Below are 18,335 nucleotides of genomic sequence, written 5' to 3'. Positions count from 1 at the left end.
AACTTTGCTTTTCTCCTGCTCTTGGACTAAAATTTTCACCACTGGCTCTTCTGGTTCTCAGGCCTCCAAACTCAAGCAGGAATTATAACACAGCTTTATTGGGCCTCCAGTTTGTGGATGGCAGATTGTGGACCTTTTCAGCCTCCAGAGTCATGTGAACCTATTCCTAATAATAAATCTTTTCATATCTATCTCCTATTGGTTCTGTTTCTCTGGAGAACCCTGATTAACACAGAGAACAATACCAAAAGACTGAAAGTCTTGATACTTTGCATATATATGATATTCCATGCTATCTAGAAAACATAATCCTTAAACCAGCTAGAGGAGGGGTGACTCATGCCTATTTGAAGAGTTTCTCTGGATTATACTATTATGGAAGTGCCATATGACTATTCTGTTGTTTCGGTGGCTTGAAAATAATTACCATTTTCTTCCTTTTGCAGTTAAAATGAATCATCAGAAGATAAAATAAAATTCATTGGTAGTTGACTCTCAAAAGGACAATTCTAATGGTCCTTTTATCATTATACCCTGGAACATAGTTATTGCTCATTAACAATGGCGGCCCCATCTGCTCTCTGGAGCTTTTATAACAGAACACTCATGACCTTGTTGACAGCAGCATTGACTTTCCTTGGTGTAGTCCTATTGTTCTCGGCAAAGCCTATCTCTTGAATTTAGACGGGTTATCACATATAACCTGAGCAACACAAAGATCATGTTTTAGTTTGTCTTGAGAGCCCTTGTTCAAGTCTAGATGAAGATGACCAACATAATTTGTGGGTTCTAACTTCTGTGGTTGGTGACACAGTTGGCCTATAAGATACCTGGGAAGTCTATGGGTAAAAGTCTTCTGATAACATGCTCTGGTATCTCAAGAAGCCTGCACCATCAACCTGATCATTTTTCAGAAGGCAATGCAGTGATATGGAGGTAGTAACAAAAAAATTCTCTACACATTCTCAGTATCCATTGCTAAGGGCAAGCCATATGTCCAAACAATTGGCATATGCTGGTATCATAGTAGCAGAAACTTAAAATGGAACCTGGAGCCCTCCTGAACAATTTTGAGTATTCTAATATTTATAAGCATTTTTATTACTGCATCTTTCCATTGAAAAATATGTGTCTTCGAACTTTATATTGACTAACCTAAAGTGTATTGCTTCTTTTACAGCCTTCTCAGTATCAGGATAAATTCTCAACCATCAGATGTAGTTTTTAGTCAATAATTTCAAGTGAACAACTTCCAAATGTACGACGTGCAATGTGGTTAAAATAATGGTTTTACCTCAAGATAGAAATAACTTATTTCAGCACAAAGTAATCTTCAGGAAATCAGTTGAATGATATCAAGTTTCCAAGCAGTGATTTTAAGAAGAAATCCTTAACATGCGTTAAGGTATAGGTCTTTCTCACCTGCCAACTGTGGTGCTGTAGGCTGTGTCTACACTATCCTTTGAGAAGGACGCACCTTTGGCACCAAGCTAAGTATGAGTAAGCCTTGAGATCAGTCTTTATCATTGTAAAAAAAAAAAAAAAAAAAAAAAAGCTCACTCCAAAATAAACGATCATCACCCATATCTGCAAAGGTAACTGGAATGTACAGAAAATAGCATATTAGGTGTATAGAACTCCTTATGGAGTAGGCCAAATAACAGCCCCATAAAAATGTCCATATCCTAATTTCGAGAATCTATTAAAATGTTACTTTATATGTGAAAAAAGAACTTTGCAGATGTGATTAAGTTAAGGATTTTAATTTGGGGGGGTTTATGCTGAGGGGGAGGGGGGTTACTCTGGTTTATCCAGGTGGGCCCAATATAATCACAAGGGTCCTTATAAGATGGAAGCAGAGGGTCAGAAGGCAGAGAAAGTGATGTGAAAGTAGAAGGGGGGGGAAGGCAATCGATGTGGGGCCACAAGCCAAGGAATGAGGACAGCCTTTAGCAACCAGAAAAGGCAAGGAATGGATTCTCCCCTAAAGCCTTCAAAAGCAATGCAGCCCTGGCAAAACCTTGACTTCAGACTTGCGACAACTATAAGAGAATGCATTTGTATTCTTTTAAGCCACCACATTTGTGAAAATCTGTTACCCCAGCAGTAGGAAAATCTGTTACACCAGCAGTAGGAAAGTAGGAATGCACCTCATTTGCTCATCTTTCTGTGATCATGGCACAGATCACAACTGAGGCTGACAACTTTGGTATCGTAATAGCAAGTGCATGTGTCAAGGGGAAAAGTGTTTGAAGTTGAAAGCTTTCTAAATTTTTCTGTGTCCCTCCTTTCACATGCACAAGCTAATGATGTGCATGGGTACAGATACAAGCCACCCACAAACAGCCTAGGGCTTTTCCTTCCACTGGAAGATTGTGGTATCCATTGACAAACCCAGGCCACTTTCTTCCTCCCGCCACGAGAAATGAAAGGAAAGCAAAGGATATTCCTCAAAGTGTTGGTGAATGAAATAGTCATACTCTTTGGGAATATCTTGCCGTCTTAGTTTCTTTTAAGTTTCTCCCTCTAGGAGGATGGTCAGGAGGAGAAGGGAAGCTGATGTTAATAGATATTAATAAATGGAGTGAAAACCAATGAGATTCAGTTTCGCTTCAGGACATAATCCTACTAGAAGAGCCAGATTGCACCACCCAGGTGCACAACAGAAGAGATTATGAGATTTAAGGGATATGGAATGCTGACAACAGAGCAGGAGAAAAGATTTCCCCTGGAAGAATGAACTAGGCAATCCGCCAAAAGGAGAGTGTAAAGATTTTGGAGGATTACATGAACTGAAAGAATAAACTCTCTGCAACATCCAGGGAACATTGGTGGGAAAAAAATGATGTTTAAAAAAGAAGAAAGCAATGGAAGAAAAGTTTGAACAGCAAAGTATTGAACAAATCGACACAAAGTCCTGAACAAGTTTGGAAAGTTAACAGAGAATAAAGATGTTGAATACTGTGTAGTCCTTTTGCAAGAAGCTACTTTCATAATGGTAGTAATAAAAACGATGCCTCCAATTACCCTGGAGATAACTTTTTGAGGGAGAGATGGGCATGCTGCCATTAAGTAGTGATCTTGCTGGTCTCGTGAGACGTCTATAGACTAGTGAAGTCATCGTGAGCCTGAGTCCTGTTCTTCAGGTTTTTGGACTTTTTATTTTGTCAATTTATTTAATAACTATCAGGTCAAGGAACTATTTATATGAGTGTTTCTCAGTGTATTAGCAACTCCAAAGAACTTTTAAAAAACACCAATGCTTGTGCCCCATCTCTAAATATTCTGATTTATTTGGTCTGGGATATGCTGTAGGCACTGGTATCTGTTCAAAGCTCTCCAGGTAATACTCACATGCAGACAGAGCTGAGAATCACCTATTTATATTAACCAAACTTATATTTTAAGCTATAACAATAATGATCATAGCGACTGTTTTCCGAGTGTTACAAAATGTCCACTGCTGTAATAGCTTTTGGTTTTGGTTTTGGTTTTGGATTTTGTTTTGTTTTGTTTTGTTTTACATACTACTGGGGAGAAGGTGTTTTCCTCACTTTATAGATTTGAAAGACAGAGCATAGTTATAGCGGTTGAACCCAGGTTTGATTTCAATCCTGGGCTCTTGATGCTATATTAACTTATTAACTGATAATAGGAGGTACATGTCAATGTACTTTCCTTGCAGGAAAGTCAGTAATTTTTTAAAAGATTTTATTTATTTATTTATTTGACACAGAGAGAGAGAGAGAGCACAAGCAGGGGGAGTGGCAGGCAGAAGGAGAGGGAGAAGCAGGCTCCCTGCTGCCTGATGCGGGGCTTGATCCCAGCACCCTGGGATCATGACCTGAGCTGAAGGCAGAGGCTTAACTGACTGAGCCAACCAGGTACCCCAGAAAGTCAATAATTTGCACAAAGTTCTTCTGAACTTTGAGAACCCAAATAAAAGCATGTGGTTGTTTGGTGAGACCAGAGTAAGAATCACAGAAGTTGGAGCTTTATCATAAGGAATGAATTCCCCCAAACTGAGAGAACTTGCTAAGCTGTCCGTGTAGTTTCGAGGGAGCCGTCTGCCCAGAGAGCTGGACCCAGCTGTACAAGGTTGTGCCCTGGACGGTGTCATAGGTTCCATGAGGACCCTCACTCTTCCTCCTTCTGTCAGGATTTCGGACCTACATTGCTATTTCATTCCAATATCTCTTTAGATATTAGAATTAATTAGATCCTAATTTCGGATCCCTTTGGTGATGTTTGGGAAGACCTTTAATCTCTTTAATGGAGTTAACTTTCATCAAGAAAGGACAGTTTGTAAAAAAAAAAAAAAATGGTAACAGGTTTTTGCTGTTGTTGTTGTTAAAATGTGCCATAGACATGATAATAGATATTTCTGTGTACTAAGTGTTATAATGGTAGTGAGTACACGATGTGGAGGGCTTTGCATGACGTGTGAAACAATGCATCCTTTGTACTTAAGGCATTCGGGCCTCATGGTCAGGCACTCAAGAATTTCAAACGAGTGAAATAAGGTCATACATTTTATTGGAATGTATAGTTTTTGAGGCTACATGGATGCTGGATGGGGAAAAAAGTGGGGCTTGAGACAATCAATTGTAGTAGTGTAGGAGGAAGATGGTAGAAATGGAGAAAAAGAGGTTGGATCTGAAACATATTCAGAAGGCAGAAGCTACAATATCTGGTAACTCACAAAGGAAGGGTAATGTCGAGTCAAGTGAACTCCTAGGTTTCTGGCTTGAGCAACTGGCTGGTGGTTCTGGTCACCAAGACAGGGGCAGGAGGAGAAAGTTGTTGAATGAAGAAGGAAGAGGAGAAAGATGTAGTGGGTTAAGTTTGGTGTGGAGATTTAATGACATCGGGCGAGGTATGGTAGAGAGACTTGGGAAGCCAGGCCGAGGGGAGGTTTGGGGACCGTTGTGACAAAGCGTAGGAGGTAATGCACTGACAGGGCTAGCAGTGGGAAACACTGTATCGCTCTTGTAGTTTTGTCTAGGCACAATACCTCTGACGCTACTGATAATGGGAAGCTCTCACATGTGGGATACTTCATGCATCGGCGGTGGGCTAAGTGCCTTATAGGCACTGCCGTATTGATCTTCTCTCAGAACAATGTGAGATATGTACTATGATATTCCCATTCTACAGATGTAGCAAATAATGAATCACAAGGTCCTTTGCTAAATGACCTCATCCAATACAGTGGGGTTTTTCATTATATTTTATTCCCCCTCTACCTTGGCATAGCCTTTGACGCATACAAAACATCTAATACATGCTAGCTGAATAAACGGCGAAATTTACATCCTACAGGGTCACCCTGAAGCAGAAAGGATTTGGCTAACAATCATGGGGAAAGTAGGGTGGTCAGATTCTTTTGGTAAAATCTTGCATTGATGAAGGGTTGAGGAAGCTGATGTGGTTAACACAGCAAGGTGATTTTTAACCTACTTCAATCTTCAGGCTTCTTTAGAGAACCTGAGAGAAGCTATGGATCCTTTCTCCTGAAAAAGGCACATTGAGGGGAATGAACATCCCCAAAATTTTCAATAAAGCCGAGGTTCACTAATCCTGCTAAAGGATGTTAAGACATGCTTTGATGTACACATATTCAAATTATTTACATGATTCCTTCTAAATTACCCCCACTTCTATTGCAAGGATAATTTCCCTTATCACCTATTATAGCCAAATTCTGACGTAGCTGGAATTAAGCATTGGAGTATTTCTGAGGCACACGTGTGATTTTTATTTCCTCCCAATTCAGATAGAAACAAATCCATACCCTTTTCCAAATATATTGTTTGGAAGTTTTTGCGAGTATGCAAGTGGGCATCCTGGGCACTAAGAGTATGGGCACATTGCAAGTCCCTTCACTACATTGTTAGTTATCCACAGAGGTCAATTAATTCTTGTGCGTGTTAAGTAACATACTCATATCTATGAACCGCTCCTTCCAACCAAAACTAACTTTATGCTCAGGAATTCCGTAAATAGATTTTAATATCAGCCTGAGAGATACAATTAGGATGAGAATGTGCTGCCAAAATAATTATATGATATACTGCAAATTATCATCAGAATTAATTGAGAGTCATCATTATTACATTGTCGGGATTTAGCCAAGTAATGGACTTCCTATCAATTAACTGTCTCCAGGACTACGGAAGGACTCAAGGAACTTAAAAACAAACAAACAAAAAGCACGAGCTGCTTAATTGGATCCCTATTTCTTTGAAAGTCTACTAAGTGCAATGTGCAGATTCTTCATGTTTGGACACTGGGAAGATTCTTGATCACTTAAATTAGCAAGATTAGAATCCAGCAATCCTATTTTACATGAAGTGACTGGGTGGAAGAAGAATCACCAGACTTGCTCAAAGTAGCATATTTAAAGGATCTAAGAAACTCAGGTCATGGGCATGTTAAGCCCTGGCTTGAAATCTCAGCCTTCCCATTAGGTAGATGACCTGGAACTTCATCTGTCACGTCTGTAACATGGGATATTTTGAGAGGACAAGAAGATATCCCAGTCAAATGCACAGCATATTCTGACACATAGTGAGTGCCTAGTGAATGGCAATTATTTTATTCTATTAGGACAAGTGCAGAATTTGCAATGGGATCTACCAACCTTCAGTCTAAGACTCTAGTCCCAGTCCCTTCCCACTTTAGAAATGAGCTTCCCGTCTTTCACCAGTCTGTGGGCATTGGATAGCCACATTTAGTGACTTTCATTTTCAAGCTCTCTTTTGCTCAAGGGGCCAGGATTTATTTTTTTCTTGTTGTTTTTCCTGTTGTATCTTTCTCACCTTCAATCAGTGCTCAACAAATATGTGTTAAATGAAAGAGTGAATTTTTCTACTGTGTCCCTACCACATTCTCTCCTAGGCGTCAATATAATCAACATTTCTTGAGGACTTAACATAAAGTAGATGAGTGACTGGATGTTGGAGGATAGAATGAAACAGCTGCATTGAAGGAGTACGAAGCTTAACTAGAATGGGTTCCATGTTCTCTCGCGAGGAGAAGCAGCGGGCATCTTGGTGTATGTAACAGCAGCAGATTGGGATGCTTTTTTCCCTTTTAAATCCTGAGATAAGTTTCAAATCCCAGCCTAGCCACTGCTGGCTCTGTGACCTTGGGCAAGTTATAAAATCTCTCTCTGCTCTGTCAGTTTCTTGTGTACAAAATTTTCTCATAAAAATTAAGTGAGTGATGCATTTTATCTGCTTAGCACAGTGCCTGGCCACACAGGAAGTTCCGTAAAAGGTCGTTCTTAAGGTCTTTGGTCTAGTCTGTGTGTTTATGATTAGAGATGGAGTCGCGTATCTGACTTCGTGGGTGTGGGTTCCAAACACAGGTTTGCAACCTCTTGGCATGTCACAGCTATACTGCTTGACTGGCTGTTTTCTGTGTTGAGAGATGTAGACTGACAGTGCTTCTGTCCTGTCCCCTTCTAACCACTTCTGCTTGTCCTGGTCCCAGGCAATAGGCCCAGCTTCTATGAGGAAAGAATCAATGCACCAAATTATTTGATTAATCAGCATTGCCACTGCACTTCCTAGTAGAGGGAAGCCAGGCATTAAAAAAAAAAATATTTTCTCCCTGGCCTGGTTTTTATGTTAATTGGCAGAAAGGAAAAAAAATAAAAGCAAGAGCTCACGAACGTTGACAGGAGAAAATGTGATATAATTCCACAAAATATTTTGGTACTCAAATGTTTTATGGAGACTAATGGCTCAATTATAGCTTCATACTCATTGCTATAAGTGTCGTGAGGGGAAAAAAGTCTCTCTTCTGACACACTTGTTCTCTTGTAAACAAGAGAGCAGGTTTCCTGAGTCGGAAACAGTATGTTCACGCTCAGTATGGCCGCTCTCCAGCTCAGGGACTTGGCGCAGCCCTGAGGCAGCTTCCCTGCTGGATGGAGCATCACAGCGTTCCCTCCCTTTCTATCAGGGAAGCATTAGGATTCCGGTTACCGTGCTTGAAATTGTGACTTGCTTTCTCAATCCTATTACAGGATTTGAAAGTGACTATGCATTTCACTGAAGAGGCAAATTTATTTTCAGGAAGTGGAATTGTAGGCTGAAGTGCGTTACAGTTCTTAGTAATATAGGATTTCAGGGGTTGAATAAAACCTTCCTTTGAGGAAACTGAGGCATAGAAGAGCAGCTTGTTCAAATGCCTTGGCAGAGTTGGGAGTATAGCATGCTAAGTCAGGTGGAAGGGAGGTGATTTTGGAGATTTGCTTTTTTTTTTAAAAGATTTTATTTATTTATTCGACAGAGATAGAGACAGCCAGCGAGAGAGGGAACACAAGCAGGGGGAGTGGGAGAGGAAGAAGCAGGCTCATAGCGGAGGAACCTGATGTGGGGCTCGATCCCAAACGCCGGGATCACGCCCTGAGCTGAAAGGCAGACGCTTAACCGCTGTGCCACCCAGGTGCCCCTGGAGATTGCTTTTATCAAGAGCTTCTAGTACAGTTCTCAGATCATTCATTCACCCATTTCCTTTATACATTCAACAGAGCAGTACTGAGCACTATGTGTCAAGTAATGTACATGCTTGGGATTCGGTAGAACTAGACAAAGGAGGTTTCTGTCCTCTAGGAGGTGATGGTATTGTAGGGAATATGGACAACAAATGAGTCAATGCCTGGATGATTGCATTAAGAGCATGCTCATTACACGGTAGATGAAATTATTACTATCTCTGAACTTCAATTTTTGTGTGCAAAAGAGGGATAATACTAATTATACCAAAAGTTATTGTGTAGAATGAAGGAGACGGTTGTTTATCACCCAGCATGGTACTGGGCACGTTTTAGGTGTGCTGGTACAGAGTCTTCTTATTTCATTCCTTATCTTTAAATTCACCTTCCATCAGCCACTCTTTCGGTAGAATCACACTCAGAAATGAACAAGGGTGCAGATAAGGTGGGCACTGAAGAGTGGAAGAGAGTGGGACTTGGAGGAAGTGAAAATGAGGAGTTGCAGAGGACTGGGGGTGTCCACACTGGAGACAGGCTGGGAGACAGCAGTATCCTCATGAAGCAGCAGGACACCAGATGGGAGGTAGCGGATGGGCCAGGAGAGAAGAGTGATGGGATGGGTCCCCTGTGTGTGCTGTTGGCTACTGGGGCCACTCTCAGGCTACAGAAATTCACAAAGACAGTTCATTCGTATGAAATCTCTCTTCCTCTGTAGCCTAATCAAGTCTTGACATTTGAATTTCTAACTAATTTTGGGGAAATACCTTTTCAGATTCTCATCATAGAGCACTTGTTCAATATGAATAGAAATAATTAACTTTGCTGGAGTGATTAGCACGCCCAAGAATAACGATAGACTTCTCCCCAATTTTTACTTTTAGATTAATGTCAGATATATTCTTTAAAGTGCATTTGATTTTTTTTTTCTGAAGAATCATTAAAAATAGTAAAATATGATGAAGGTTCAGGGAAATGCACGGGAATAATGGGAAATGTGCTTGAGAAGAAAGCCAAGTTGACCTGGCAGAGAAAATTTTATCGGCAATGATTTTAGTCCCCAAAAAAGCATGAGCTATTAATATTAATTTCACCTAAGGGAGACCAGCAGCAAGTGGTTGTATTTTTTCCAGACATTTCTGGAAATCCACTTCAAAATAGGATGGCTCATCCATTCTGAATGGGGCCCTTCACGGTGAAGTGGGCACACGGGCTCTGAAAATAGGTGGTCTGGAGACCAGGAGGCAGCCTAGCCACTCAGAGAGTGACCTCGTCAGGGCACTTAACCTATCTGAGCTTTAGTTTCTTCAACTCTGAACTGAGAATACCAAATTTACCCCAGGGTTTATTTAAGGCTGCATAAGACAGTGTATAGGAAGCCAGGCACCCAGTAGAAGAGGCAGGAAGAGAATGGTTGAATGGTAGCTAGAATTAGGACCTTGAACTCTTGCAGTCTCCAGCTTCCCTAGGGACACCCTTGGTAGACAGATGCAGGGAAGGTCTCTTTGTTTCTACATATTGTTGCCCAAAACCAATGGATCAAGTCAAACTGCATCACGCAGAGGACTCAGGCCTCATTTTGACCAGAATAGAAAGTCTTGAGGTCTTCATCTCATTTTCCAACCACACAGCTTCTTGGAGGTCCAGATTAAACCTGGTTAAACCAACCTGGAGGCCCTTCACGGCAACCTGGATGGTCTGCTGTGATTCACAGTGTGATGCCTTTTCACACGCAGTAAGGGAGGGGTTTATGCTAGAACATTCTAAAAAGGCTCCTCTCCCCCAACATTTGTAGCTCATTCTTCTACAACAATAGGGGGGTGAACACGCCCTTTAGTAGTTTCCCCAACGCCTCACAGCAATCTTACCACGCACATGATGAGGAAGAATGAACACAAGATAAAATATGATATGGCACAGGATAGAGGCAAAAAGGTTCATGTCAATGGCTAGAACAAAGCTGAACTAATCCGTCTCCCCCTCACCCCAGCAGACATTTCTTGGGAGTGCTTCACTATGAGGGTTTTTTGGTTTGTTGTTTTAAAAATCGGTCTGAATGATGTAATCTCTATGTTACCAGAAAAGAGCCACTTGTTTCAAAGGAACATCACACCCATATTGTTTGAAATAGAGGAGAAACTCTAGCAGCTCTTTCCCAGTCTTCCCCATTCTAAGCCTGTGCTTTGGGAGAGAGGTAGCTAGTTATGTGAGCCAAATGGTTATCTCACTAAGAGAAGACTCATCGGCAAATCATTCTCTTAAACGTAATGAAGTCCCCAGTCTCTGTTACAACAGGCTCCTGGGAAGAGATGCTTCTTTGCATTTTGAGCGCTACACATAAAATCTGGGTGTTTTTCTCAGTTCTGGTTCACACCCCATTACACACTTTAATGAACTCTATTGAAATTCTCAAATGAAGCCTTAAGATAAAGTGCCCTTGATTGTATTCATTTTACCTTTAAAGTGAGCTGTTGACATCACTGCAGCATGCTTGTTTTCTTTACTGAGAGATCGCTATAATTATAATATCTAAAGATTTGTAAATGCCACTGTATAGTCTAGAAGAAGGTAACACATATTCTCCACCTAACTGGAAGAGTGACATTTCATAGTGACAAGGTGCAGGGTGGGACAGAGGAGGCTGAGTTCCAGTTTCTGGATCCTCTCAAGTGAGAGGATTAGCCCTGATGACGTCTAAGGTTTTTGCTTTGTTTTGTTTTGTTTTCATTTTTGAATTTTTTTAGTAGTCTCCACACCCAGCATGAAGCCCCAGTGGGGGCTTGAATTCACAACCCTGAGATCCAGACCTGAGCCGACATCAAGGGTCGGATAGACGCTTAACAGACTGAGCCACCCAGGAGTGGCCCTAAGATTGTTTTCAACTGTAACTTTAAAACATGTTCTATGACTTGAAATAGATTTTTAGTGTAATCATCCAGGAGACAATAGAAGGCTCTAATCAACTTAACTGATTGTCTACTTTCAGTGAAATTAAAAACTCAACTCTGAACGCAGTGGCTTCAGAGAGATGGCCTTCAAGTATGAGATCCAGCACTGGACAGTCAGGCGGGATGGCTGCTCGAAGAGCTCTCTCAAGTGACTTGGAAATCTACAACCCTACATTTGTGTGGAGGGGTTGGTCTACTTATAAAATTAGTGTCCATTGCCAGTCAACCACATAGCTCATCCCAAACCTTTTAAACTAGGGAGTACAATAATAGTTTGTTTCATTTCAGATAAGAACATTGCTTTATGCCACAATAACTGCTTAAATTAAATTCAAAGAGACACCCATTAAGGCCACATAAAAATGACCTGGATGTTTTTTCCATGTTCCTCCAAATTCATCCCTTGATCTTTTATTAATGCGTCTATTTTAAGCGTCTGGCTAGCCTTTTCCATTGTCTTTGTCTATGCCAGAGTTTCTCAACTTCAGCACTATTGGCATTTTAGGGTACACAACTCTTTGTTGTGGGGAATGTCCTGTGCATTATAGAATGTTTACTATCATCCCTGGCCTCTAATTACTAGTTGCCAGGAGAGTGCCACTCTCCCCAACATGACAACAAAAATGTGTCCAGACGTTGCCAAAAGACCCTGAGGATGCAAAAATCACTCTGGGTTGAGGACCACTAGTCTATGCTTTATCTTTTTTAATTTTTAGTTTTCTCTTGTGGGCCTAAGACCAGTGCTATATCCTGAAGTGCTCAGAAATGATTACCCTGTTGTTATCATTATTCCTAACATTCCTAACATCTTTCATTTATATACGATTTCACAATTTATCAAGTGTTTCCACCCACATTACTCATCAAGATTAATGCATGACATTTCATTGTCTGTGACAAGTTAGAAGAGGGAAGCATCTTTTCTCTGTTGTTCCTGTGCCCCCTTTTCACTCTGCTCAGTATCCTGCATGTTTGACAAAAGAGGTCTTGCCATGAGGATGATGTATTTAGGGCAAGTCAGGTGTTACGGAAATGAAATCTGCTCAGTCTTTTCAAGAGATGTAAAAGAAAAGATGCTTAATCACCTCGAAATGTCATCCTTCTCTGTTGACAGGATGTACATACCTCCCAATAATAGGACCCCATATCTACAACTATACACAACAGGTGGCCTTTTTGAACTCCCTGAGCCCTATGAACTCCCTGAATCCTTTAAAAAGGTTCTGAAAGCAGCAATCCTCAGCCTAAAGCAGACTACTGCAGTTTTATCACACTGCTCTAAGTGAAACCAGATGGCATTTTTGAGAAAGGGAAGTGAACAAATCCCCTCCCCTCCACTTCACCTCCTCCCTGCTCCTCTTACCTGCTTAAGGATTTCAGCAGCTGTTCCATGGGAACAATCAAATATCACATAGAACTCCTTGCCCTTCTTCATCTCCTTGAGTAAAGGCTTGGCATCTTTATTCCCAGAGGGCAGCTGGCGGATTTTGATTTTAATGTTATATCTGGAGGGAGCTTTGATGAGCTCTTGCAGACGAATGAGACCTAGAAAATGATATCCCATCATGCAACAGACTGTTCTGTCTAAAGAAGATTTGTTCATTGCCATTTACAGGCAAACTCATATCATTCCTAAAATGTATCAAGTGGCCACCTTCCTAAAGGTTACGCTATTGACTTCTCATTTGTCATTTCCCTTTCTGTGGTGGATTATACTGTATTTTCCTTTTGTGGGCGTGTGTGGTTTGGAAACACAATCGTCCTAAGTGAATGTTGAATTTAGTTAAATGCAATTGTCCTCTCCAGCTTTTGGCCAACACCACAAATCTTTAACAAACCAACTCTGTAACAGTAAAACTTCTGTAAACAAAAGTTGCTTGAAGTTTCCAAAGGTGTTCAATGAAATGGATAATACTTGCTAAAAAACAAAAACAAAAACAGACAATAGAATATTAGAATTTCTTGGCTCTATAAATGTCTGTAAGCTTTTCATCAAGTATTTATGTATAGCATACTGTTTCCCAGCTATATAATTTTCTATATAATTTTCCAGTTCCTACCATATAAACCATTTAGACATGGCTCATCACATCCTCTTTCTAATATGATTGAACATTGAATTGGAAAACTCTTTCTTTTTTTTTTTTTTTTAAAGATTTTATTTATTTGACAGAGAGAAACAGCCAGCGAGAGAGGGAACACAAGCAGGGGGAGTGGGAAAGGAAGAAGCAGGCTCCTAGTGGAGGAGTCTGATGTGGGGCTCGATCCCAGAACGTCGGGATCACGCCCTGAGCCGAAGGCAGACGCTGAGCGACTGCACCACCCAGGCGCCCCGGAAAACTCTTTCTTGATTAAAAAAAAAAAAAGCCACGGAGTTTTTAGAGATTATGATAATAAAAGCAGAAACAAAATTCCTTTAAAATCCACTATCGATGATTGTAGGAAAGTGTATACAGCCTACTAACTTGACAGAGAATATTTGATTCACCACGAGTGTGAAACTACCGAGCTGCACTATTCTTTAATAGGCACACTTTACCAGGGCAAGACACACGGCTGTATGAAGCCTCCGTCTTATTTCCCTTAACATTAACTTGTGATTGCTACTCTGCATGATGCTGGCTCTCACTCAAGGACTCTCATTACATTGGAAAATTGAACTTTTTTTTTTTATTACACGTTCTATGTCTTTAGGATTTGTCAACTTCAAGTAATCTATAGGCAATATTAAGTTTTATCAGTATTCAGATGGAAACTTGGGTATGCACTCTCATGGATGCCAGCTACCTCTGGACTTGAAGCTTGTCTTTCATTTTCTTGTTTTATTTATTTAGCTATCTACCCCCTCCACCCAAGCCACATTTTTGTGGCTCAGATGTTAAAAGATTCCTCTAATATCTTGAATAGGTTGCGTTCTGAAGCACCTACAGTAACTTTGTAATTAAGCTGCTCTTCAGAGTCTAATGGATGCAAACAACGGGGGGGGGGGGGTAGTAATGGTTAGGATCTTTGGAGCCCTAACAAGATTTACTGCTCATTATTTTTTTAAAAATTTACATAATGATTGAAATTGTTAGAATGTAGCCTTCAGGAACTCTTGCTTTTTTTCAAACCAATCAGCGTGGTGGAAGGCTCTCAAGTACCAGTAAAGAGCCACTCATCCTTTCTGCTTCTGGGATGACTAGTCCTGAGCCACGGATGAGTACTAAAAATGGAAGAGAACTGAGCACCTGGGCTTGCATAGTTATTAATCCTCCAATAATCCTGTGGAGTAAGCATTACTAACTTCATTATTTCCAACAAGGAAAGAGGCTCAGAGCAGTTAAGTAAGTTGTCAGGGTCACAGAGATAGCTACAAACTATCTACAAAGAACCATGCATTTAAATCATTTTCTGTTGAGTCCAGCACTCAATCTTTCTACCTCACAGTCCAGCCTTACAAACACAGTTGCTGGTGCTGAGGGAACAGAGATAATTTTGGATTATTTAATGAGATGGGAAAAAAATAGAATCAGGGACCCACTCTCCTTTCTTTTCTTTTTAAAGATTTTTTATTTATTTATAAGACAGAGATAGAGACAGCCAGCAAGAGAGGGAACACAAGCAGGGGGAGTGGGAGAGGAAGAAGCAGGCTCATAGCAGAGGAGCCTGACGTGGGGCTCGATCCCATAACACTGGGATCACGCCCTGCGCGGAAGGCAGACGCTTAACCGCTCTGCCACCCAGGCGCCCCCCCCACTCTTCTTTCTTTTTTACTCCTGGCTACTTGAGTCTTGTTTGTGTTTTTTTCTATCGCCCTCGTGCTTTGCAATTGCATAGTTGCTTCTTTCTTTCTTTCTTTCTTTCTTTCTTTCTTTCTTTCTTTCTTTCTTTCTTTCTTTCTTTTCTTTCTTTCTATTCCGGAGCATGGCCACAAAGGAGATCAATGTGACCTTTAATTAAAACGGGAAAACCATTTAAAAAGTGCATTTCATGTGCTTCAACAAACCGCTGATTTTTTCTTTGTTGAATGGAATGTCAGTATGAAATGCATCTTCCTATTATGAGCACTTACCCATGTTAACGGTATTTTAAAGTTGAATACATTTTCTCACTTTGTTCATTCATTTTTACGGGAAAACATTTCCTGAATGCTCATTATGTGTCAAACCCCATGCTAAGCCCAGGGTGTGGGACATGAACCCATCTTACTTTAAGAAAGGGGCTTCAGTTGTTCCTATATGGCTAGAACCATAATAAACAATGTACTGGTCGTTTGTAACATAAGTATTGTAATACGTTAGTAACAATCTTGCAGCCTTGTTTTCCAGCATTCATTTCATTTTGATCAGCTCAGTATATTGCACTAATTGTATCAGGTATTTTCATTACTTGAAATCTACCATGTGTCCGAGATGATTTAATCTATTTAAGTCAACACAGCTAGCAGAACTTGTAAATTTACAGTAATTCAGAATCAGTAAGGAAAACAGTTCACCAGTGTTTAGTTTTATATGGAGATCCTCAGGTTGGAATAAAGTGGTATAAAAAGCAAAAGCAAAAGCAAAAAACAAAACAAAACAAAACAAAACAAAAAAAGCTTGTATAAGAATTTCATCCCATCAACTCTTGTGACATCGATGAGTATCAATCACTATTCAATTTTTATGAATCACGATCTGAGGCTGATGGAGGCTGATGGAGCAACCTGTTCAAGACCCTAAGGTCTTATTAAGGTTATTAAGTCCAGAACTTGAAGCCAGGTCTCCTTTCGGACTCCCAATCTCAGACTCTTTTTACCAAATCAGTGGTCCCTCTTGACTTCTGGATTTCAGGTCAACTAACCGACGGACTGATTGACTAACTAACTAACTAGCTATACGAATAAGTAACTGGATAAATAAAATAGAGAAAGAAAACTTTGGACTTGCATAAAAGCGTTCAACCTTAGTTGGCAAATGAGGCCATTAATAAGACATTTTGCTCTCTCCTCCTCAAAAAAGGTGACTATGCATTTTTACCACTGTTTCCCCATAGAGAGTTATTTTAATAACAATAGAGGAGAAAGGAGAACAACTCAGTACAAAAGACCAGTTTCTAACTGTTCTAAATTTATCTTTTGGAAATACTCACTACTAAGTCCCTAATTTTCTCAGTTTGTCTGCTTGCAGGTGAATTGGCCTCAGGAAGGAAGAAGCTCAGCAGATTTAAAGATTACAGACGAAGTTGTGGGAAGAAGAATAAGGGTGGAACAGTGAGGTTTACATTAATCTTCCCAAAGCAATTGTTTGCTTAAAAAAAAAAAAAGCCTTTTTGCCTTTATTAGCGAACATTGTAGAATTTACAATTTAAAAGCTTCCCCCTCCAGGAGAAAAAAAAATAAAGAAAGTGTTCCCTTTTATTTGCATTTTGCAACAATCCATCAATCATTTACAGTTTCATTGTAAAGAATAGCTAAAAAATATTTGCTAAACAAAGGGAAGAGAAATTGATGTAGGCACAACTCCTAACTTTGCTAATGGTCATCCCGTGTTTGGAAGCTAGCCTTGAGGAGGGACCCAGCACTCCCAGGATGGGATTCTGGGTGCAGATGAAGGTTAGGGTGCATGCGAATCGGGATGGTGGTAGTCTTTCTACCTACCTCATGGTGGAGGGACTTGAAAAATAAAATGCAGTTAAGGGGACAACCAAACCCAACTGAGTGACGTTCTACAATAAAACTCACCTGGACTCTTCAAAAATGTTGAGGTCATGGAAGGCAAAGGAAGGCTGAACCAAAGGAGACCAAAGGGGAGTAAAATATCTTGACAACTAAATACAGTGAGTGATCCTGGATTCAAAAAAATCCTGTAAGGGCAATTATTGTGTCAGTTAGAGAAACTGTAATATGGTGCGTGTGTGTGTGTGTGTGTGTGTGTGTGTGTGTGTAAAGAGAGAGGGAGAGAGAGATTAGTGCAGACCCAGCAACCTTGATCTCAATGATCAACCTTTTCCTGTGAGGAGAGTGTGTGAGGGGTACCTGGGCACGGGGGACTTCTATGAGGGTGCGGAGTCAGATAAGTTGGCCCTGACTCCCTTCCACCCAGGTGAAAAACACCAAAGGGCCCCCAACACCATTGGCCAAGAGCAGCACAGGGGGCTCTCTGTGCCTGGGGAAAAGGCATGCTCTGGAGGAGAAACCATGGTACCCTCCAGTCACTGGGAAAACTTCAGTTGTTTAGAACAACCTGCAATGAGCCCTTCTGGCCAGCAAATAACTGCTTCCCCAGACTCTGTCATCTCTGCAGAGCATTCTTTAAGAACTATTATCCTATTTGTATATAACAGTATTGTGTTAGTGTTAAGTTTTCTGTGGTTGGTAATTGCAGTGTGGTTATAACAAGGAAGGCCCTAGTTCTTAGGAAATACATACTACTGTACTTAGGGTCTACCAAAGGTCAGGATGTCTGCCACCTACTTTCAAATGATTCAACAACACTATTACTTATTACTATTAGTATTTATTGTTGCTGTAATTATTTTATATTGAGAGAATCACAGAGCATTAAAACAAATGTAGCCAAAGGATTACACGTTGAACCTAGATGAAAGGCATACAGGAGTTCAGTGTGCTTTCTGGCATCTTTTTTCTAAGTTCACATCTTGCTAAATAAAAAGAGTAAACATGGGCCTAGAAAATAACACAAGAGCCTCTTTCCTCCACTCCCACCCCCAGGAATGCAATTGGAAACCACATCTTTGGGTTTAAAAGCACTTCAAAGCAAGGAGCCTATTTATTTCACATGAGTTTGGGCTGGGCTCTGCATATGGAGATAACTTTCAAAAATGTCCCAATGGCCAATCCTAAAACCTAGTTTTGGCCACCTATCCACTCCACGCACTCAGACACGACAAAGAAAAATGCT

The 18,335-nt window shown here is 40.6% G+C and overlaps 1 protein-coding gene across 1 annotated transcript in view; it reads right to left on the bottom strand.

Moving 5' to 3' along the window:
- Positions 1–18,335, bottom strand: part of GRIK1 (glutamate ionotropic receptor kainate type subunit 1) — a 340,717-nt gene that overhangs the window by 86,604 nt on the left and 235,778 nt on the right. Inside the window, exon 4 of the mRNA XM_002924137.2 lies at positions 12,815–12,996. Within this exon, the coding sequence (XP_002924183.1) occupies positions 12,815–12,996 (182 nt within the window). The remainder of the gene's footprint in view (positions 1–12,814; positions 12,997–18,335) is intronic.

The sequence above is a fragment of the Ailuropoda melanoleuca genome, chromosome 1 (genome assembly GCF_002007445.2).
Source record: "Ailuropoda melanoleuca isolate Jingjing chromosome 1, ASM200744v2, whole genome shotgun sequence".
Lineage (NCBI taxonomy): Eukaryota > Metazoa > Chordata > Mammalia > Carnivora > Ursidae > Ailuropoda > Ailuropoda melanoleuca.
Note: the sequence above shows the minus strand (reverse complement) of the source record. Positions and strands in the feature narration are given on the sequence as shown.